This window comes from Melitaea cinxia, chromosome 3 (assembly GCF_905220565.1).
Source record: "Melitaea cinxia chromosome 3, ilMelCinx1.1, whole genome shotgun sequence".
Classification (NCBI taxonomy): domain Eukaryota; kingdom Metazoa; phylum Arthropoda; class Insecta; order Lepidoptera; family Nymphalidae; genus Melitaea; species Melitaea cinxia.
In genome coordinates, this window is record NC_059396.1 from 12,087,428 (window position 1) to 12,112,150 (window position 24,723).

General features: G+C 32.6%; 1 protein-coding gene across 1 annotated transcript; it reads left to right on the forward strand.

Moving 5' to 3' along the window:
* Window positions 1-8,145: 8,145 nt before the first annotated feature.
* On the forward strand, window positions 8,146-23,525 carry LOC123669174 (probable nuclear hormone receptor HR38). The gene is made up of 4 exons (XM_045602804.1): window positions 8,146-8,245; window positions 21,150-21,226; window positions 21,505-22,936; window positions 23,169-23,525. The coding sequence occupies exons 1-4, from the start codon at window positions 8,146-8,148 to the stop codon at window positions 23,426-23,428; spliced, it is 1,869 nt and encodes a 622-aa protein (XP_045458760.1). The 3' UTR covers window positions 23,429-23,525.
* The last annotated feature ends 1,198 nt before the right edge of the window (window positions 23,526-24,723 follow it).

The window sequence follows — 24,723 nt, forward strand, 5'->3', positions numbered from 1 at the left end:
TTAATAATTTTATACACATAATATAAATCAAAATTCTGATCTGACTATGGACTACAACAAAGGGTGCTCTATTATATTTCAAGAATATAAATTACATTATTGCATCCAACACTGAGATTAACGACGTCAAAATATTACAATTTCGCGGATTGTTACCGATTTTTGTGAAATGGCTCTTAAATCGTAATCTAATTAATTACTTACAAATATTAGAAATTAAAATTCTAATAAACTGAGTCGTAATAACTTATTGCATATTTTATTTATTCTGCAACACTACTAGCGTCTAGTGTTTGTAATACTATTGTATAACGGCAATCTCCAAGCTTTGATGGATGAGCAAGACTTTTGTCGGCGAGACGGCGTAGCGATGGCATCGATTATAAGTAAAATTAGAATAACTGGACGTGTGCCCGCTGAGCGAGCAACAAATAGTACTAGGGCATGCGACCAATCGTAACAGCCATAAATATATGCAACGCGCTGAATGCGGATACACCGCGAAAGAAACAACCCTCTTTAGCTAAAATTATATAAAATATTTACTTAATTTAAATTACTGACAATGATAAAAAAAATAAGTTTAACAAACATTTAAATAAGTTCTGAACCCTTCTTAACCTGATCAAAATCCCTTAGATATAGAAAATTAAAGTTTGCAAAATTGATGTTCTGCGTTGAACTAAAGTAGATCATTGCAAAAAAGTACCAAATTTTATTCTATTAATTATATTTATCTTGAGCTTTCATGACACCTGCATATCTTCTAAACCATAATATTCCAATATATGTTGAACTCCAAATATGCAGAAGCACAGCGATCGATTCAGCCTGTAACAGCCCACTGCTAGGCATAGACCTCTTTCTCAATGTAGGAGAAGGCTTGGAGCTTAATCCTTCACGCTGCTCCATGGCAGGTTGGGGGATATGTTCCCGACTATGAGTAATGATCGCTATCACATATTTATTATAACAACCGACTGCTTTACACGCTCTCCGAGCACGGTGGGGAAACCCACAAGGAGGGCATCCAAACCGGAAAGAAATAGTTGTACAAATACAAATATCCTTCCCAAGCAGGAACCGAGCCCGTCAGCCAAACCGTCATTGTTTTATGCGACTACATGCACCACTACACCAAAACCACAATGAATTAGCTCCAAAGGAGATGTTCTGTAGAAGTACAATGATAACCATACACACCGGTATCAATAGCTTAATTAAGGGTACTAGAGTTATAAATAGCATGTTTTTTTTTTTCGAATTTAATCAAACTATACAAGCGCACTTTAACACTTTTAAGAATTACTTTAACTATTAAGTTTATTAAATAACACCCCTAAAAAGTCTAGTCACTAAAATTTATTCAAGTACCTTAATATTATTACCTACTTCATAGTTGATTTTAATGTTCATAATGTATAATTTATGATATAATAAATCCGTATCTTTTATGACACAATCAATAAATAATAAACTACGAGTAAGTGAAAGTGTCAGCACCGGAGCTTTAGTAGCGGAACAGATACACCAAAGGCACACATTTATTGATTGTTAACTTGAAAATCTGCAATTGAATAGTATTTTATTAGAAGCCGTAAATATGATAAATGTTAACCTATACTTAACCTTCATAGATTTGTAGTAAAATATTGATTTAGATTATAGATTTTTTATAATATAGATTAAGAATGACATGATAGGTAGCAATATCCAAATATTTAAAATTAATTGTCTTTGTAGTTATGGGTCGTTTGAGACAATTAATTTTTAATATTCACAATAACAAACATTTTTGCTGGTTAAAATATAATCTTATTCCTGAAAAATATTTTAAAAATAAAATAAATAAGTGTTTTATTGTGGTAATATGTGTGTGTAATTCTATATATTTATTTATATGTAAAATTAATGTTTTCAATTTTATGTGTTTAAGGCCTGGAAAAGAACAACCTTCGCATGCTCTATCAAAGAATTGGCAGCCCAACAAAATCGCTGATCCCAAAACTCATGTCTCATGAGTTAATATAGTTTTGTTACACCAAAATCAAAAAATTTATCACTACGTAGAACCAAAGACTTAAATATTTAGGTATAAATGATAGACCAAATTGCTTTAGTATTGTTAATAAGAGTTAACGGTGTGCTTGTCTTAGAAGTCAAGTTGTATAAATGAATAATTGTGTTTGCTAGCAAACGAAAAAAAAACCGACTTCAATTACATCGACAAGTAATACAACGTAGGTAGACGAAAAAATAGTCAAGTAAATACGCATTATCAAAGACTACTCCAAAATTCATCAGATCTCGATGAAATTTAAATGTGACCACATGACAAACATCGGCTTTCGATTAAATTAAAAATCATTAAAATCGGTACACCCAGTAAAAAGTTATACGGATTGTCGAGAGTTTCCCTCGATATCTCTGGGATCCCATCATCAGATCCTGGTTTCCTTATCATGGTACCAAACTAGGGATATCTCCTTTCCAACAAAAAAAGAATTATCAAAATTGGTACATAAACGACGGAGTTATCCCCGAACATAACTTAAAAAATATTATACGGCCGAAGTGAGTAACCTCCTCCTTTTTTTGAAGTCGGTTAAATAGATAAGTGGGTTTAGTAGGTATGGCTTTCATATTGGATATATGACTGAGTTTATAATGTAATGATAGTTTTAAAAAAGGAACTGTTAATTTTCTTGCCGACGCTTATCTTTAGAATCTGATTTCCTATAAACCTATTTTATAAAAAAAATTTACTTCCATTTAGATCCCAGTGAGAAATAAGAAATCTAGAATTTTAAATAAACTAGCAATACCCTTGCGAATAATTCGCACTAAATAAGTAAAAAAATTACCGACCGTCAGTCATGTTGACGTTGTTTCAAAATTAAAGCCGTCCTATATATAATTTTAATAATTAATTAATTTACAAAAACAAAAGCAATCATTTTTTTTTTTTTGTTGTGGATGCCGGTAGAGTAAGAAATTATCTATAAAATATATAATTTATGTGAAGTAATTGTGAGGTTTTTCTCTAGAAAAGGAGGTAAACATCTTAAACTTAGCGTATCAATATATAAGATTTAGAACCCAACGGATAAAAGTTTATTTTATTCTTTTTAACTATCAAATTACACTATATTCATGTCATATTTCTATTCGTAATTGTGAATTAAATATTGTAAGTAGTTTCTTAATTGAGGCGAAACTGTCCAGTCGTAATTTATGTGGGTAGAGTGATACAGGTCTACTCTTATGTTTAGGATAAACATAATCCACAACCGTTGAAATTGGCCCTTTTTCGATGACGCAAAAAAAATTATATTTATTAAGTAAATAAATTATAAATTTACTTATTAAAACTCTTATTTCAATATAAGATAACATTTTCTTATAATCAAAAGATAGCAATATAAACAAGCTTATGTAAGCCACAGGCTGGAATTGCCAGGTTATAAGTATAAAATGTTTTAATGTAACTATTTTATAACTAGATAAGTTTATGTGAAATTTATGACGTAGGGAAATAAAAACCTTAACCTCACAGATGACCACAATTCACTATTCAGTAATACTGCTCTCAAATAATGTTTGTTCTTTCCCCACCTCATAGAACAAGCCGTCAGTTCTTGTTGTTACCCAATAATGATCGCTATTTCATCACTTCAGCCTATCGTAGTCCACTGCTGGACATAGGCCTCCACAATTTCGCGCCAAAAATGGCGTGAACTCATGTGTGTTGTCCATAGTCACCACGTTGTTATTGAGGATTGGGACGAACCCTTCAATCCGTTATGATGATTCTAAGTGTCAATTACGAAATCAAAACATAGAAAAAAATCTAAAATGCAGTGAATAATGTATGCTAGATTCGTTGGTGGCAAACTCTGACTGGCGTGAACTCGTGTGTTTTGCCCATAGTCACCACGCTGGGCATTCGGGTTGGTGACCGCAGGGCTGGCTTTGTCGCACCGAAGACGCCGGTGCCCGTCTTCGGCCTGTGTATTTCAAAGCCAGCAGTTAGAGGGCTAACCCGCCACCGATCGGCTTTTTAAATTCGAAAAAGTTGAACTGTGTTATTCCTTAGTTGCCTCTTACGACACCTACCGAAAGAGAGAGTGGCTATATTCTTTACTGCCGTATCCACAAAGCAGAATCGCTATTAATCGCTATTTATAATATGTTAACCCGCAGTATGGATTACACACCAACCCTTCTTTTGTATAAGAATAGAAACTTTTGCTTAGTAGTATATATCTAGTAATGATATATTTTTGAAGTTTAGCGACGTAAGGCCCGAGGTATGACAAAAATATTCGAGGTGAAATTGTGTGAAACAATAACGCTAACCTGCCATGAGAAACCTGCCCATTTTACCACACAACGTCTTTTTCGAGAGAGACATAAATATATTTTTAAATATGACGGTAATTATTCTTAAAGACTAAGCTGCAGTCGCGTATCGAAGCTAACACACACTTTTTTTATTTATTATATTATATTTGTACGCGACTATTATGAGACGAAAATTATATCAAATGAAGTAGGTACATCATCGGGAATGCCTGCTTACGTACTCATATCAACGACGAGGAGACGCAATAGGTTTGACGAGTTTTCCGACGCGTAGGCGTTGCTTTAACACATCGATAGCTCTACATTACGCTTGCCTACGTAATAATCGATTCTATATACATCACTTTATATAACTGGCAGGATACGTAAAAGCTAACGGTTACATCTTGATTATAAAAATGTTGCTTTAATATTCTTTTTACAATTATAAAGTGCACTTTTACCAGTTTTTTTTATGTAAACAGCCTGGACTACTGCTTACTTAAGTTAAAACTATAAACCTATTCATAATTCATATAAAAAAACAAATCTTCATTCATATACTTTTTTTGACGTCTACTAATTGGTTCCATTTTTGCAAGGTAAAAAAAAACACCTCGAACTTATAAAAAATACTTAAGAAAAATATTTATAGAAATAAGCTTATAATAGTATAAAGTTTCTTCGTATTTTATATATAAATTATAAATTCAAGGTAAGATTTACATTATTAATTACAATATATACATATATTCCATTTTTTTCGATAACTAACCGCCATCTCCTACTCGGATTAGGTACAGGATTCCGTTGCTGTAGAAATTTTAGGACTTCTCATTAAAAAACTGCGACAAGTAGTTTTGACAGTCCTCTCTTCATGTTAACTTTACACTACCTAAAAAATTATAAAGAGACCGAAACAGATGGAAATCTGAGGGTGCAAGATCGAAGGTACATGATGAATACATTAAAACTTCCCAGTCAAACTCTCTCAATTTTTGTTGAGTTTTTTTTTTTTTTTTATGTCACTAGGTCGGCAAACAAGCGTACGGCTCACCTGATGGTAAGCGATTACCGTAGCTTATAGACGTCTGCAACAGCAAAAGCATCGCAAGCGCGTTACCGACCCAATCCCCAATCCTCCCAAGAGCTCTGGTCACCTTACTTACCAACAGGAACACAATACTGCTTGAAAACAGTATTATTTTGCTGTGATCTTCTGTAAGGTCGAGGTACTACCCCAGTCGGGCTGCTCCATATTTTGAGCAGGAAAATCCTGCTGTGCCCTACCTCAGTTAAAGTGCCCTACCTCAGTTAAGACAGCGGCTTAAGACATATGAGACGGGCGTTGTCGTGATGAAAGACCACGTTTTCTTTTGATAAATTTTGTCCGCTTATTCTCAATTTCTTGGTTAAGCCTCATCAGCTGTTGACAGTAGAAATACGAATCAATAGTTTTGCCCGGCGGTAAAAGCTCATGATGAATGATGCCCTTTAAATACCACCTTATTTAATTGATGACTAGCCCGTCGGCGCAGTTTGTAGTGGCCCTGCTTTCTGTTCCGCGGGCTGAGGGTTGGATTTCCGCCTAAGTTTGAGTGTAATATTTGTATTTATATATTTATATATGTATTATTTGTACGATTATTTATCAAAAAAATATACAGCTATACCAGTCGGCTGTTACCTGTAACACAAGCATTGAGTTGCTTACTATAGGAACAGACGACCGTGTGTGTATGTTAAAGATATTTATTTATATTTAATGTCAACCCGGGTTTCGCGATAATCTGTGCAGTTTGACCGACCTTTGATCACGATCTCTTTCGTAAGTTTTATCCACTTTTCATCACCAGTAATCAATCTTTTCAAAAATGGTTCCATATCATTACGTCTTCAGAGATAATCGTAAGTGAGTACACGGTCCATTAGGTTTCTTTCAGTGAGTTTATGTGACACCCATATATCGAGTTTTTTTGTATAGCCAGTAACTTTCAAATGGGTCAAAACTGTTTTGTGGTGCTGTTAGAGTAGAAATTAAACCTTAAATATAAAACGTTCGTTTATTTTACCTGATACAATATTAGGAACTCGTCTATTCAACAAAGTGGAACTGGGTCGGGTGACTAGTGATGAGAGTAAACTGAAATAGCATACTAGTGCATTCGATCTGGCGCTGCTAGCCGCCCTATAGATATCCTGGTGTGACGATTGGTGCAATCAATGCGGAAGCGAGAATGAGAGCGGGATGCGACACTCGTCACCGCTGCATTTGTCTATCGATGTGTTGAAACTAGTACATATATTATTATTCAAATTATATCTAGACTTAAAAAAATCTTTTTTTGGGTTCAATAGCATATATTTCACTATAGAGTAACATGGAAAAGTGTTGTATTATTACATTAAAATGTTTCTTTCCTCAATAAAAAGATAAGACTGTATTGTATTTTAAAGTTCATTTATATGTATTTCTGTTTAACAACTACTACTCTAACTGTTTTAATTACAAATATGAAATATGTAGGTACCGTTTTTATCATGAGTGCCGAAATTCACTAATAGACAACTCCCTCGTCTCGTTATGTATTGTTTTAGAAATAGTTATAACGTACTCAAACTTAATCTATATATAAAAATTAATGTTTGTCTGTATATCCTTTATTATAGAATCGTAAACTATACAGTTTATGACATCTGATTATGTCGTGATCTTGAGCAAAGTGTTGTGAACTAACACACAAAGGTTTCTGGGTTGGTAGGACCAAAAAAAATAAAAAATAAAGCGTAGCAACGCGCGCAGGGTACAGCTAGTTTCGAAATAAAACCGAACAAATCTTGACAACTTATCTGAACAGAATTTACTTTTTATAAAGTACTAAATTAAATAAAACAATGATCGATATGTTTGACATATTTTGACGCTTTGTTGTTTTAATATAAGAAACGAGCAAATGATTTATTATAATAAAAATTTCTTTACGCACGCTTGACTTGGGGAGTGTTACGAAAAGTGTGATCCGGTGAATATCGAGCTACATTTCGTATCTCATCATAGCTAGTTACATTTCGTATATCTAGACACAGTGCAGGTATATTATGCAGGCCTATTGCTAAATAAGTTTTACTTCAGTCGTGTGGTCTAAGGCACACTCGTTTTTTTTTATTATTGTAAATCAACAACGAATTGTAAATAAAAGTGGTAAATTAATAAATTTAAGTAAGATACCTTAAAATAAAAACATGTTTTTACAACTTACTTTATTATTTATTGGAAGTACAGTTATCTACTACAAAAGTTTTTACATAGCCATATATAAGCTTCACAGCGTATTAAAGTAACTCCAACAATAATTAAAACAGTTTAAGTACTCTTAATTTTATCGCAAATAAAAAGTTTACATAATAATTAGAAAAATGAGCCCCAATATTGACCGCGAAAAACGAGACAGATGAGAAGCCTGCGAACGCAGCGGGTAGCAACGATACCAGTGGCGACAGCGGCGCGGACGTACGAAAGCTCCGCTCCGTACTAGCGATGCCGTTAGCGCAGGTTCGGGCGGGCGGCGAGGCACGAGGCGGCGGGCGGGCTGTGGGAGGTACCGTTAGTGACGTCACTACTATGACGTCGCAGTTGTGACGTCAGGCGGCGCGATATAGCCACCAGCCTCGGCGGCGGCGGCCTCAGTATCGCACCGCCCGTCCGCTAGAGCGTACTTCCGCGCGCTCCTTTACAACTATCTCTACTACCGACTGCCTGTGAGTGAGTGCGCGTGCAGTGAGTGCAATGTGCTCGGCCGCATGAGGATCCTGCTAAGCGAACTAGGACTGTCTGGCGCGTGCCTCGGTCTGACCCTGGAGTCGCGCGCCGCTTCCCTGGATCCTGACAAGCCAGCGCCAGGTCAGCGCCCGCACGACGATACGCGTCCTTCCATTTCTGTGTTTATTTTCGCTTTCGTTGTGTAGAACCTCTGGGTGTTTAGACTTTATGTGGAACTGTCGTGACGATGGCCATCGGCTAGAATGCGAGGTGCGTTGCTGACGCCCTCCAGCCAACACTGTGGCCTTAGACAATTCCTTAACACACGTATGTACCTTTTATGTTTTTTTTTTTTTTATTTGCTGCATTATTTTCTTTTTGTGTTTTCTAATTGGTTTCACAAGTTTTACCAATATTTTTTTATTTTTTATTTATTTCATTTAAAAAATTATTTTTTTGCAAATAGGCTTTTTAAAAGATACCTTATCCAAAAAATTGTCCTGAAATACTCAACCTACAAAAACTAAATATTCAGCCCTAAAATAAATGTAGTTAATGATAAAAATAAAAGTATATTTTATTAAATCAATTACAATATGCCCACTTAAATGTAAACAAAGATAGTTTACAGTTCAGCTCACCGTTACCTACTGACCCATAAGTACCGTGCAACCTATTTGTAACCTAAAGTTCTTATTGACAGAAGCTCGATTAATCTTATAACTAATCTATAACGATTTTTTTTCTATAACGACCCTTTTTGCGTAAAAATAAAGTAGACATTTTATTACTTTGTTTTAAATATAAGAAATAAACGATTTATCTTGTCCGAAAATATAGTAACTTTATAAGGAAACTGTACAAAACTTTGATAAAACACATGTATACCTATCAAATTTTTTTCGGAAAAATTGAATGATCCGAATATCTGATGCTATGTATTTCAATAAAAAATTTGTTAAATAAAGGTTTTACCATATTAGTGGTAAATTCGATCTACGATTTTTAATAAGGAAATTTTTCGTAACTTAATCACATATCATTAAGACGCAAATAAAAAATATCTGCATGTATTTTTTTCCGATCGATATTTATTTGATTTTAAGGTCATTCATGACATAAATGCTCAATTAACACGACTGTTAACTAATATTCACACATATTTATAAGCATTTTTATCTTAAGCATATACATATAAACTATTCTCTTTTGTACACACTTCCTTATTATAAATTACCTAACAACAAGAGGTGCGTATATTACAGACGTATATTACAAATAAGTATTATACAAAAGTCAATATTTATATAGACAAAAAGTAAACGTTCATAACAGAATTAATTTTATCGAAAAACGTCTCATAGTGGGTGAAATATGTGCCCTCTTTTAAGTTGGTATAGCCGACAATTGTAGATTAACAATAATCATTTAATATATGTGTTCTATGAAATATTTCCAATAAACATTGTTGCCAAATATATAATCAATTTAGTTAAGTTTATCTTAGGTTCTATCGTTTAAATGTAATCCCTGCCTAATGATTAAAAGATATAATTTAAAAATAATACAAACATTAATATTAAGCGATGATTCAAATATTAATAGAATCTGAAAGCGTTAAAGGTTCGAGTAGTCGTCTTAAACTAATATTAAGAAAATGTTGTAATTTTCAAATAGTTATCTTGACAAGAAGCAATTTAATGAAACTTCTAGTGAGTATGGCGAAATTAATATTGTTTTTGTTATGCTCGCGGCAAGTTAGGTAATGCTAGTATAATATGGGATGCTTGTGTCGCGATCGCCTCCGGTTTGGAGCCGTCGGCCTCAGCCGAGTTGCCTTCCACTTGCCCAATAGGTTGTCGCAACCGGCAGACGTTGCACCTGCCAATAAGATGTGCCTCTGCAAATTTTCAATGGACATTTCATTCCACAATCTCATTGTGTCTCTAAATGCTTACAAACTTCTAGCATTCTCATACTTTTACTGTTCTCTAGCCCAAGTAAGTGATAAACGATTATGACCACTAAACAAACACCGATTTCCGGGAGATTCCGCGCCTCACAGCATCACTTTCACTTTTGTTATCACTCGATAACTAGTGGACATAAAAGGCATTATACATATTAGATGACTTAGCATATGGATTAAGTGGTTCTAAAAAATAAGAAAAAAAATCGATTCGACGAGAATATATAACTAATTTATGTCCGTCTAACGAATACGTTTGGGGCCAGAATGCAAATTTAATGACAAAACGTGGTTTTATCATTGCTATATTTGGTAGCATAAGCTTTGTACCAAGATTAAATATCTGAATGGTAGTGATTTCGTTTATCGCATTCTATAAGGGTAAGGATACGATGATAAGGCACGCTATCACCCGTCAGCTGTAGTGACGTAAGGGCTCAATAAAATCGCTCTCCCGCTGACGTCACGCTCGCACCACCCCAGGGAAAACTATCATAGCTTATTGTATTGAATCTGAAAACGCATTAAGGTTTCGTATAGATAAATAAAATACGTAACTGCTTAACTATTTCGTATTTAATAAAAACGTGCAAAATGTAATATCAATCTATATCCTTAATAAAAATAATTAAGTGCAATGGGTATGTTTATAACAATACTATAACTTACAAACAATATTCTAATATCTCAAAATACGGTACTCTGTCAAAATAATTTTTATAGTTATTCTAAGAGTAGAGCGGTATCAGTTATGACAATAGTTTTTGACTCATAATAAATTTCGTCCTAAAATAACTTTTAATAACACATATCATGTTGTCAATTTTATATCTGTGAAATACTCTTAATTATGTCAATTTATTAGCACAAAAAGAATTAAACATTATGTTATTAGGAATGTCAACGTATGAGTGATCTATCAAATGTACCTATATTAAAATAATCTTTTATAAGTACATATTTTATGTAATACTTAACGTAATCGTTTATTTCTTTTTACTTTCATTAATCAGTAACTTGCAGTTTCATTAAGTTAGTATACCTAAACAAAAAAAAATGCGCCAATTTATAGCGGCATATTTTTAGCCACATGCTTAGACTTGCTCTAACGCTTTTTGAGGCGGAATTACGTCACACCGTCTAAAAATACACGGGTGGTGTGGGAAAACAGCAGTGAGAGGGTGTCGAGGCTCGGTCCCTCGGCCTCGGCCTCCGCATCGAGCACCACCCGTGACGTCACAAGCTCGTTACGTCACGCATCGACCCGCGCCCCGTTTCAAGGACGCCCTTGGTTACCGGCTGCCGACTTCCTTTAACTTGTTACTACTTATTAAAACATTTAGTTCGCTAGACATTAGAACTTTCGGTAACGTAAATTTATTTACGACTACATATGTGAAACTGCGTAGCTATTTTTAAAGTTTGAACTTAAACAAAAATTACTAAAATGTTTGTCGATTTAAACTAAGTAAAGAGATACGTTATAATTATTCTTACTGTGTCAAAATTTAACAGGTTAAGTATATTGAAATAATCATCAAGTGGCTCGTAAGTTCGTAACAGACATAACTATACATATAATCAGAATTTAAAAAATGTCAAGTAACACTTGTAACACCAAACTTAATTTTAAATTTTAAATAATTTGTTAAGATATAATTTTAAATAAGTATTTATATTAACCTAATCGACGGAGGATGAATGTTTGATAAAAGTCAAATAAATAAATATATAGGCGCAGGCCAAAAATAATTATACGAATCATAATAAATAATACACAGCAATTTGCATTTACTACTGGTCGCCTAGTGGTCAAAATTCGACCATAATTAATTTAAATTATAAGTTTAACATTATTAAGGTTCTATTGTCAAAGACTATACTTCTACAATAATAAACAAAAGAGTACCTATATATGCGTGTGTGGGACAAATACGTAGTAGTGTGTGTGATGTTTTTTTTTTTAAATATTGATTTATGTATTTTTTATGCATACTTTAAAATAAATTAGCATTCTGCACTCCTGTTCTATATAAACTATAAGTGTGCGAAAATTCATACTCCTCCGTTCGCGCAATTTTTGTAAAAATGGGTACAAAGTTTTTACTTCAAGAATTAATATTTAGATATTTATCGTAAAACGTATTGCGTTATTCATTTTCGGAATGAAGTCAAGAAATTGTACAAAACAAGTTTCCTCTTATCACGTTCTTAGATGATTAGACACATACACGTAAATAAATTCAAATTTATTCTTCCACGGTATTATAATGTTCTTAAATATCCACTCATAGCGGCGGCAAGTCTGACATCAAGGTCGCTATTAATAAAGCTTGATATAATATATTTAACGTTTTATTAAATATTTGAACATTATTTTTATTATATGCAATATACTGTAATTGATTTAATTTTATAAATAGTTATTATTGAATTATTTTCGTAGCTTATAATAATGAATACAATCAAATAAAATATTATGTATGTATAACAATTATATGCCATAATAATACATTTATTAATAATTCATAATTGTGTTTGCTCGCAAACGAAAAAAAACCGACTTCAATTACATCGACAAGTAATACAACGTAGATCGACTAAAAAATAGTCAAGTAACTACGCGTTATCAAAGATTACTCAAAAAGTGGTTATTAGATCTCGATAAAATTTATATATGACCACACGATAAACATCAGCTTTCGATTAATTAAAAATTATCAAAATCGGTACACCCAGTAAAAAGTTATGCGGATTTTCGAGAGTTTCCCCTCGATTTGTCTGAGTTTCCATCGTTAGATCCTGGTTTCCTTATCATGTTACCAAACTAGGTATATCTCCTTTCCAACAAAAAAAGAATTATCAAACTCGGTACATTCAGTAAAAAGTTATACGGTATGATACAACATAGGTCGACGAAAAAAGCGTCAAGTAAAAACGCATTATTAGATATAACTCGAAAAGTAGTTGTTAGATCTCAAATAAATTTAAATGGGACCAAATGACACACACCGCTTTTCGATTAAAAAAATAATTGTCGAAATCGGGCCACCCAGTCAAAAGTTCTGAAGTAACATACATAAAAAAAATTTGAACCAAAAATAAGTCTCAAAGAATGTGTACGTTACGTAAAAAAGTAATTCAATAATATTAATATATAAAATTAAATAATTATGTTTTTACGCTAACCACATTACATGGTTTTTTATTAAGTGGCGCCGCAAATACAAACCTGTAGGTACTCGTATAATTTTACAATACCGCTTGTACCGATTCGACTGATTTCTAACAGGTTTTGTATGATAATTACTATAACTAAATCTGAATGTAAATAAAACCTATTTCGTTAGTTGAACTTGGGATAATCTCAATGTGTTAAAAATAATTGTCAAAAAACAAATCTGAATTAAGATGTACACAGAATATGCAGTTAATAAAAATAACTAGGTTTTGATGTTGATTTTAATCAAATATCATCAAAAATGTTGTTTTTACAAAAAAAATATATCATCATTTAACAAGAAATAAATGAATCCTCAATTGCAGAAGAACATAGCAAGCTATTATAAAGACAACCAACAGTAAATAAATTTATATGCGAAATAGAACATTAAATTTAAGTGTTATTAAGTAATTACTATTCTATTTATAGATACTCATGCACAAAATTATCGTTTTAATTTACATGAATAACAAAATAATTTCAAATAAATAATAAGTAGGTATAATATAAATAAAAAGAAATGCATTGAGCACGAAAAAGAGATACTTGATAAAATATAAACTTTAATAAATAGAATGAGTTTAATCACTTAGTTTTAGTACTAACGTGTTGTTACAAGTTGGTCCAAATGTAGTTAGTTACCATAAATATACATATATAATTCGCAAAATATATTCAAAAATTGTTGTACACGTGTCGAATTAATTATATGTAAATATATATCACAAACGCTGGATATTTATGCTAAATAAATCCTTATATAGATATTATGCTCTAATAAAATCATTACATATTAGAGAGATATACGAGTCTACTTCGGAATTTAAAACGCTGATTCGGACAAAAAATTAATTTCGAAAACTATCAATATATGAAAAAAAAAATAGTTTACTTTATATATTTTTCAATATTTTACTAGTATATAAAAACAATACTAAGTACTTATTATATTGCAAATAGGTACAGCGAGTACACAAATAAGTTTTTCCACTTTCGTGCGAAAGCTATTACGATATTACGATAAAAAGTTAAAAGAAGTCACGGGAAAATTCAGAAATTTTTGTGATCTTTCGACACGTCTTAAATATCCACCCCGTTTGTGTGTGTTACTTTTTATGGATTTGCGTGATCCCAGAATGACCCTATCGATCTACAATTCCACCAGTAGGTAGTAGGTGCTGAGGGAATGCTGATTGATGAAAGAAACGTCTGGTATAAATGATAACCCTAGAAAAATGTTGTAATAAAACGATGATCGTACATAAGCAGTAGTACAAAAACCTAGTTACAAACAAAATACACAACTGAAGTGAATGAACTTATAAATAGGGATTACCCCGCGGGATCGCGCTCCATTTTCGGCCTGCGGGATCCCGCAACTCAAAAAAGTGGATCCGAAGGTCCCGAATGTTTCAAAATTAGTCCTAAATCTTCCGGGTAATACGTCAAGAAATAAAAATATATGTAGTAAATAGTATGTAGTCATTATAGCTCGAGACAACTAGGGGTATGGATAGTGCGGTTTTCTGACACACACTGACAGATGTGCTGATCTAAGGGGAAAAAAGAAATAGAGAAGCAAAAAGAAGAGAGAAGAGAAAGAAAAGTTTCGTTCAACAAGAAAAAAAATACTAAATAAATAAAAACACCAACCGAAAGGACTATGCGAAAATGTTGAAAAATGACATTACGTGCTTTGTGTCTGACGAAATCAGAGAACTGTACCTGACTGGACCTTGACTATGGCGGATTAATTAGATTTTATAATATTATTTTAAGAGTGCGAGAGTGGAGTGGTCTGTTTCAATCTCGCGGGATCTCATTAGTCTCATACACGTATAAGTTTAGAAATTGAAAACTAGTTTAATGTTAAAATTCTTTGCATTTTGACAATTGCTAAAATTAGTAAAAAAAAATCGAATACAAAAGAGCTAATAATCATTCATACAGAAAAAAAATTAATTTTTTCATATAGAATTAGTAAATTGTTTTTGATGCGAAACGCTAAGACCTATTGGATGGCTTTCACAATATTTAGCTGTCGGGAAACGCTGTAGGTCCATATAACGTCAGTGTGACGTCACGCAACGCGCGCCCCTAACCACGTCGCCCATACAGCTGTGAGATCGACCGCTGAAATTTATAGCACGCTCTTACTACATAGTACATCAAGTTTAGCAATCGAAGCTTTACATCATTTCTCTGCAAACCACTGTTTTAAAGCTTAATTTTAATTGTTTGTTAATAACTTTTTAATCATTACTTTATTTAGTATAAAATTAAACATCATCCAATTTGTAATGTCACACAAAAATGTGAAGCTTTTTTCCAAATACAACAAAGCTTGAGCTTAATTAAACATTGATTGCGTATTTAGTTTTTTTCGAATTTGGTATTATGGTGTACAAAAAGCTGTCGTCATCGCAACGTTAAAATGAAAAAGTAAACACACAGCTTCTTTCATCGCTCTCAAAGAAATTAATGAATTCTTTGATCTTCTATAGAAACTTATATATTATACTTATTATTATATATTATACTTATTATACTTATTATTAATACTAGTAAGTAATTAACTACTCTAATTTTTAAATAATTTAAAACAAGTAAGTCTGTACAACATACAATATCATACAAAATTTACAAATGGACTGCGGTTGAAGAGGGCTAAATTTACTTTAATAGGATTAACTAAATAAAAGTTATTAAACAAACCGATACTGATATTCTAAGTACTGTAAGTTGCAATATTAATTACTTGATAGATTTTAATTTCTAGTCATATAAAGCAAAAGCTTAGTAAGCTATAAATACAATTTATAAAGTATTTTAAACAGAATAATATTGAACCGAATTCAGCAGATGTGTTTTGTTATATTTACTTAAATAGTTTTTTAACAAAACAAAAAATATCATAATATATTAAATTAATATCCTGGTCAAAGATGACTTAAATAGTTACTAAGGATTACGCTCCTGGTGTGGATTTAATTATATACATAGTGTCAAGTATCAAAAAAAACCGTATTTTCAAGAGGCACTTTGAACAGATTTCTCTGAATTGGAACATTTTGTGTTACGAGCCAATATTTATGTTAAGCCGTTAACCTTGAAAACGTTTTCCACAGCAAAACTTTGACATCATTTTAGTTATTACTTTTTAAGTAATGTCCATTTTTCAATAAAATATAATTTTTAATGCAAAATATTAACCGATTTTAAATTAAAAGCTATTTTTTACGAATTTCCCTGTTATGTTTTATTATTATTGAGTCTCAAAAATCAATAGCATTCATATCAGAGCCACCTGTTGAAAATACGTACTACCGCTTGCCCAGAAAACCTTTTCGAAGCAAACCTCTCGCTCAACTTGAATGTGAAAGTCCAACTCTACTAATAGATGTCGTTATGAGCTCTACCTTTCGATTTCAAAACAAATGCAACTTATTTACCATTTAAATACTAAAACAAAAGAATAACATATTATTTAGTCATTTAATATAAATACTTGTATTAAATGACTAGCTGTGCCCGCGACTTCGTACGCCTGGAATTTAACAAAATAGTTATTGTTCAGTTCACAGTTATAAAAAAATCTAAAGTAAAAGTAGCCTAAATAAGTTACTCCTTACTACATCAGCTATATGCAAGTGAAAGTCCCACCAAAATCGGTCCAGCTGTTTCAGAGATTAGCGGGATCAAACAGACAGACAAAAACTGTAAAAAATGTTATTTTAATATATCCATATAAATTTAGTAAAGAGTGGTTATTTTAATCTTACAAACAGACACTCCAATTTTATTTATTTGTATAAATGTAAAAATGTTGGTAATAAAACTTATTATTCTAATGACTATGAATTCAATAATAATGATTTATCATCGTCAAATAATGCTCAAATAATAATGTCAAATAATTAAATTGTGTTTAAATCTGTTTCCAAAATTATTATATTTAAAAGATGGACTAATGAAAGGTGAGAAAAACCAAATGCAAAACACACAAATACAAAAAGCTACATATAATTATTTGTCGAATTAATTATAATCGCCTGAGTACTTGACTACACTTGTAGTAAAACAAGTAGCCTACGTAAATAACAAAACTTAGAAAGTAGTGATGGTAGAGCTACACATTAACAAATATGTATGTAGTACGTGTACTCGTACCACTTTAGTATTTCATGAACTGAAAAATATTAAAAATATATCACGTAGATAACGAACATCTTTGTTATAGACAAATACTTGAAATAATAGTCAGCGTCATATTTTATACAAATAAAAATTGCGGTCTGCGGTCGAACTCCTCAGAAATGGATCGACTATGTAATTTTTATATAAAAAAATGTATATATTTGGTAGTTATGAGTTTTATAGTATATACTTTGATATTTCACACCGCTACAACGGGGTTACGGTCCCTATCTAGATTTTTCTAATTTTTTTTTATAAGTCATATGACTTCTAAGTGTAACACTAACTTGATAAACGTTACTTTGACTTCTAGAGTGACTTCCACTACTGAGTGACTTACAGTGACTTCAAGTGAAAAATCCCTATGTCTGTGCTGTGAATAAGAAAATATTTTTAAATGAATCACAGCAATACGTGTTTGCAATACGTGTTTTGCATTATGCAAAAAACTGATCAAACGCGACTGGGACTCGAATATAAAGGATTCTGTACCAACAAAAATATGTTGGCGCAATTTTTAGTGATCCTGCTTTCTTCTCCGGGGGTTGACTGTTTGGAATCCGCCCCAAAAAATTTTGTATCTACATTTTTCAGTCGGCTGTTATCTATAACATAAGCATTAAATTGCTTAACTTAGGAACAGACGACCGTGTATGTGTGTTAAAAGTATTTAATATGTATTATTATTATTTATTTTAACATATAGTTCTAATTATTCCCACTAACGACGGATAAACAGTTTGAAAATTTTAAATATTGATTGTAGTATTGTTTAGTTGTGCGTAAACATTTCATTAAATTGATTTTTTTTTTAAATACCTTAAATAGAAGAGCTTAAAATTAAAAATATTCATTTCTATTTGTGATTAAAAATTTTAAATACACTTATTGCTTTGGTATAATTATGATAAGAAAAGTTATTTTATGCCTTTACATAATACTAACTATGACCCGCGGTTTCAACAACATAATTTTAAAAACATAACCCTCGTCGGGATATGTACGAACCAAAATAAAAATAATTATGTTTATTAGCAACCGAAAAAAACTGACTTCAATTACATCGACAAGTAATACAACGTAAGTAGACGTAATAATAGTCAAGTAAATACGCGCTATCAAAGATTACTCAAAAAGCAGTCACAAGATCTCGATGAAATTTAAATAAAACTACATGACAAGCATTAGCTTTCGATTGAAGTGAGAATCATAGAAAACGATAAACCCAGTGAAAAGTCATGCGGCTTAATACAACGTAGGTCGACGAAAAAACCTTTCAATTAAAACAAAATCATCGAAATCGGTCCACCTATTCAAAAGTTCTGATGTAACATACATTAAAAAAAATACAATCGAATTGAGAACCTACTCCTTTTTTGGAAGTCAGCTAATAAAGTTCAATTCGGATCAGTAGTTCCTGAGTTGATCGTGTTCAAACATACAGACGAACAAACTCTTTAGTTTCATAATATAAGTATAGATTACAAATCATCTAATCACATAACAATTATACATTACTTCTTGATATTAAACATATTGTATAAGTTTCGTAGACAATTTAATAAAGAAATAAATTTATTGGATATTATTTGTAGGTACTTAACGTAACTTATACTTAACTAAAGCAAGAAAAATCATTCTGATATTCTCACTTTTGTTCTTCCCATAACTTGTTACACAAACAGCTCACATATGCAGTCCGAAAGAAGATGTATCTAAGTAAATAGTTTTTAAAAGCTTTCGGGGTTTTTGGATGAGCAGATTCTTTGCCTTACCATTAAATTTAGGATACATTCTTTCTTTAAGATTTCTGTTTTTTATGTTATGCAAAAAGCTAGATTTACTTTGATAAATTTTAGTCAAATGATAGTTTTGTCTGAACCGGATGCATACTTTATGCAAACTAGAAACTATTTATATCAAAATTCTAATAAAATATCTATATATAATAACTCATATTATAACACAATTATTGTCATTTGATTTAAGGTAATATAATTATGTATGTGTGGGTCACAAAATTTTATATATTTACTATATTTTAAGAAGTCTTATAGGTCTTATTAGTTTAGCAGATTTCGAGTAATTTTACTCGAGATTTAGCAAACGTATACACAGACCTATATTTATTTAATTTTTACATTTAACCCAAAAACAATACAAAAAAACTGATAAAGAATTGCAAACCACTAGACTAGGAAATAACGTGTTACGAATATGAAATGATGGAATGTGACAACAGAATTTTGTGCATTAAATATGTTTAATGTTGCATTGTAATTCTTTTAAAATGTATTGTAATTTATAAATAATTAAATACTATTTAAAAGATTAATTCCTATTTGTTACATATCAATCGAACAAGCCTATGGTATAATACTCAATGTAATAATAAACATATTTACTACAGTCCAGTCGTCTCAGGCAAAATTAGGTGAATATCTTAGAAAATCGACTTACCCTACTGGGTTAACACGTAACAACTTGTATTTTGGCATCCTAAAACTAAAAAATAATTGGATGGTTGCCTCCCATGATTCTCTGACCGCGCGCTTTCCGCCCTCTATCTCGAAAACAGTTTAAGGTATGAAAAAATGTTGAATACAAAAGTTGTAGAGAATTTATTTCCCTGCGATATTAGTGATAAATACAAATAGTACTCTATAGTACGTATTTATTTAAACCCATAGGAAATGAAATATATGCAGAAAATGTATTAAAAAATAATCGATTTTGTGACCTTTGACACCTGACTTTAAAAATTGCGACCATCCAATTATATGTGAATTTTGAGAATAGTTTTAGGATGTCAAAATATAAGTTTTTAGGTGGTAATATACTGGGTAAGTTGATTTTCCGAAGTGGCCCCCTATACTGGACTACTATTTGTTTAAAAAAAATGATTGTAAAATAATAATAACAAAGGCATTTTACGTTTTGTCTATAACTTAATAAGACAGAAATTAATGGTTCTTAACATAATAGAAACTGCAAATGCCAGTGATTTCATAACCTCCCAAGGGATCTATCGCCTTTTCGCCCCAAAAATTATATACGGTTTATGCTATTTAATCTTCAATCCTAAAGTTGTTGTCCTATGGTTGAAATTAAAATAAAAGCTGGGGAATTGTTATAACTTTTGTAATAAGACTTGGTTGAGGTGTATACATAGGATTCAATTTTCGGGGCGTGGCGAATCAAGCACCGTGACACAATGTATTCAAACTGACAATATTAGGCTGCCAAAATTGCTGTATAAATTATGAGACCTTTCTTTTTCGTTGCCATTGCTTATCATCGAAGGGTAGCGTTCAGTCATCACTACAACCCTGCAGAACTTATTGATTTGACAATTACGTGTGGCTGTGTTTAAGTCGGAATCAAAGTATGTTCGCCGAGGGTAAATATAAATCATGCATGGCTTGTATGGCGTGATAGTTCAAAGTCCGGTACCGTCAACACGCTGACCAGCCTTCCGCCGCATTCACAATCAACCCTCTGTAGCTGTATCGTGATTTCTGTTATCAAAAGTAACTTGCATTACGCAGCAAAATGCTATTGTCGTGATTAAACTTAGTCAAATGTAATATGATCCTATCATATATATTATGAAGAATTAAAAGCATATGAAGTAAACATACCACCTTTTGTTACAGGGCAGAGCGCCGTTGAGCCGCGCTCGCCAAGCGCTTTCTCGTCTAACTCGTCCAGCATGCTACTGCTGCAAACACACGTAAGTTAAAAGAAAATAGTTTGTTATAGGTACATTAAAATACTATGTACTTTTCACTAATTTATTTTCCTATAAAGCCATAATGGTTATATAATTTTTAAATTCGAAGTCATTTATAATTATAAAATCTGCACTTGAAATAGGCGGTATCAATATTAAAAAATCATTGTAAAACGATTGATTTGAATTGCACGCCATTGGAGCGTCACGACCGCCCCTGTCATTGTTCCGCCTACTATAAAAGTAACGCCTTGTGTATCGATTTTTTTCTATTACAGAGCAACTACGGTACGTCCTTCACTGATTTACTGTCGCCGCAATATCAAGAAGACTCATCAGAAATCTTAGAAGAAAATTTAGATCCATTTCCTGACGTCGAATTTCATGCACCAGTTCCTCCTGAAGTTAAATCTCATCGTACAACTCCAGTGAGTGAAACTCCGTCACCTACACTCGGACCAGCCTTACCTAGTTTTGAAGAAACCTATTCAGTTCGTTATCCAAAACAAGAAATGGCAGAATTTGGTTTAAAGATGGATGAAGACTGCTACAATGTCAGCGCATATTCTCATCAAGGACATGCTTCGACTCAATTATTATATCCATACCATCAGCCACCTTTACCCTATGTACCGTCACCTTACTACGCACAAGCTCAGCAGTGCTCGCCAACCTTTGATACTGGTGGAGTAACTAATGCTCAAGATTCCTATTCATTGCCACCATTTTCAAACTCTGTGGATTTACATATATCTACGGATCAAAGTGCCCGACAGCGAAGATCATCATTACCAGTTCAAAGATCTGAATCCAGTAGTTCTAACGAAAGTCCTAAGCTTCACGGCAGTAGAGTTCACTGCATGCAAGCATCGGCCCCAAGCTCTGCATCTAGCTCACCAGGCGGAGCACCGCAAGAAAATACAGCGTCACGAGCTGCACCCACATCACCTAGCCAACTTTGTGCCGTTTGTGGAGATACTGCTGCATGTCAACATTATGGCGTGAGAACGTGTGAAGGGTGTAAAGGATTTTTTAAAAGAACCGTTCAAAAAGGTTCTAAATATGTATGCTTAGCTGAAAAATCTTGCCCAGTCGATAAAAGAAGACGAAATCGATGTCAATTTTGTCGCTTTCAGAAGTGTCTAGCCGTCGGTATGGTTAAAGAAGTGGTCCGAACCGATTCACTGAAAGGAAGGCGGGGTAGATTACCCTCTAAGCCAAAATGTCCACAAGAATCACCTCCGAGCCCGCCGATTTCGTTAATAACTGCTCTTGTCAGAGCTCATGTCGATACTTCTCCTGATTTTGCCAATCTTGACTATTCCCAGTATAGGGAGCCAAATCCTATGGAGCCTCCAATTGCAGATTTGGAAGTAATTCAGCAGTTTTATTCGTTACTGACAACGTCTATAGACATGATTAAGATTTTTGCTGAAAAAGTACCAGGATATGGTGATTTATGTCTGGAGGACCGCGAACAATTATTTGCATCAGCGCGACTTGAATTATTTGTGTTACGCCTCGCATACCGCACTCGTCCTGAAGATACAAAACTTACTTTCTGCAATGGACTCGTTCTTGATAAACGACAATGTCAACGGTCTTTTGGAGACTGGTTGCACGCTGTGCTTGATTTTAGCAACACTCTTCATTCAATGGATATTGACATCTCGACCTTCGCCTGTCTCTGTGCACTAACACTTATTACAGGTATTTATAGTTCATTCGTCTAATTTAATATTTTATTCATATAACGATAATTTGAACTAAGAAACTCTAATCCCAATTTTTATACTACAAAAGTTTTAATTCTATTTGGTAACTTTTTATTTAATATACGATTTTTAAGAACTTTAAAAATAAAATTATAATAGCATCAATATAAACCAAATAAAAACTAATCTCAATAGGTTCATTAAAATACATTTATTTTCTTTCTCAGAGCGACACGGCTTAAAGGAGCCTCACCGAGTAGAACAACTTCAAATGAAGATTATAGGATGTTTGCGCGCTCATATGCCAGGCGGTGGGAATACCAACGCAGCAGGTGCTCCACACTTTAGTCGCGTCCTTGGAGCACTGCCCGAGTTGCGATCACTGTCTGTCCAAGGACTTCAACGTATCTTTTACCTTAAGTTAGAGGACTTAGTACCGGCGCCTCCTCTTATTGAAAACATGTTCCGCGCCAGCCTGCCATTCTAGGCGCCTCGCACGCTTTCCCCACACTGACATCCCGAGGACCAGTCCTGCCTTCAGAACGCATTCTCTTCTAGAGCCGACTCCATTATTTTTATAAGTGTTTACTTAGATTTAAATATTTTTCTAGAGATTAGTAGAACTCTACAGGACACGATCTCCGCGGAATCGGTTTATGCTTGTTGTATGAAATTTAAATATTATTAAATCATTTTAAGTAAGAAAATAATCTTATCGTGTAAGTCCTAATATATTGGGCACTTATAATTAAGCTTAATTTATTATAAATGTATATTTGTGTGTGATTCCGTTTTATCTTATAAAGGTATCTATCTATATAGTAGTCTGCATTTAAGTTACCGTTCGTAATCAATGGCATCTCGTCGTACAAATATTCCTACGTTATTTACTTGTGTATTATTAAATAAGAAAAATCTAGTCACAAGACTTACAAATGTTAAAAATTTGGCTCGTAAACACCGAATTTTATAGAAAATTTATGAATAGTTAAGGTATTTGTTGATATCTAAATAATTGTGGTGTGGAAGAAAGAAGTGATGATTAGTCTTGCTAAAGCGTTCGGCGCTCCAGCTCCGTGCGTATATTACGCGAAGGGCAGTGTCGACCCCGACCGCAGATGGCAGTTACCTTTTAGGTTTATATTATTTTATAACTTTTTCATAGGATGTTAATGTGAATTGTTAAAGTAAAAATATACATATAAAGAAAGAGAAAAAGTTCAGCATTAAAGACTCTCAAATCCAACGTGTCTTAAAAAGTACCTTTTTAGATATGTAGCTTAAGAATCCCTGATATAATCGTTACTTTTTTAATGAAATGTAGTGTTAATCACTTTAAACATATCAATATACTTTTTATAGCTATTATAGTGTAATAGCGTAAACGAAACATAGAATTATTTTTACGCACATAATATTTGACCCTGCCTTTAGAAATAAACATTTTAATTTGACCATAACGAAAATAAACTAAATTTTAGTAATTTAAGAATTTATCAGAACTTTTAAAAATTACTTTAGTAATTTTGATTATTCAACTTTATCGCTAGTAGTAGTTGCTACCGTATATAAAATTAATATTATTTCAAAATTTCAGTATAACGTTTAAACAAAATGTACTTAACATTTTAAAATATATAATAATATATAACGTAATTCAAATTAAGATCACAAACTTTTCGTATAAAAGGGTATAAAAAGTAGATGTAGCATTTTTAGGGAATAAATAAATCGCGTGATAATTAAATATTATTATTTTGTACTTGCATATTATATATATTT

Bases quoted from the DNA above. Each gene is read 5' to 3' on its own strand.
- LOC123669174 (XM_045602804.1), top strand. From the start codon at position 8,146: ATGAGGATCCTGCTAAGCGAACTAGGACTGTCTGGCGCGTGCCTCGGT. The intron at 21,227-21,504 runs GTAAGTTAAAAG...TTTCTATTACAG, and splicing joins TGCTACTGCTGCAAACACAC to AGCAACTACGGTACGTCCTT. The intron at 22,937-23,168 runs GTATTTATAGTT...TTTCTTTCTCAG, and splicing joins TGCACTAACACTTATTACAG to AGCGACACGGCTTAAAGGAG.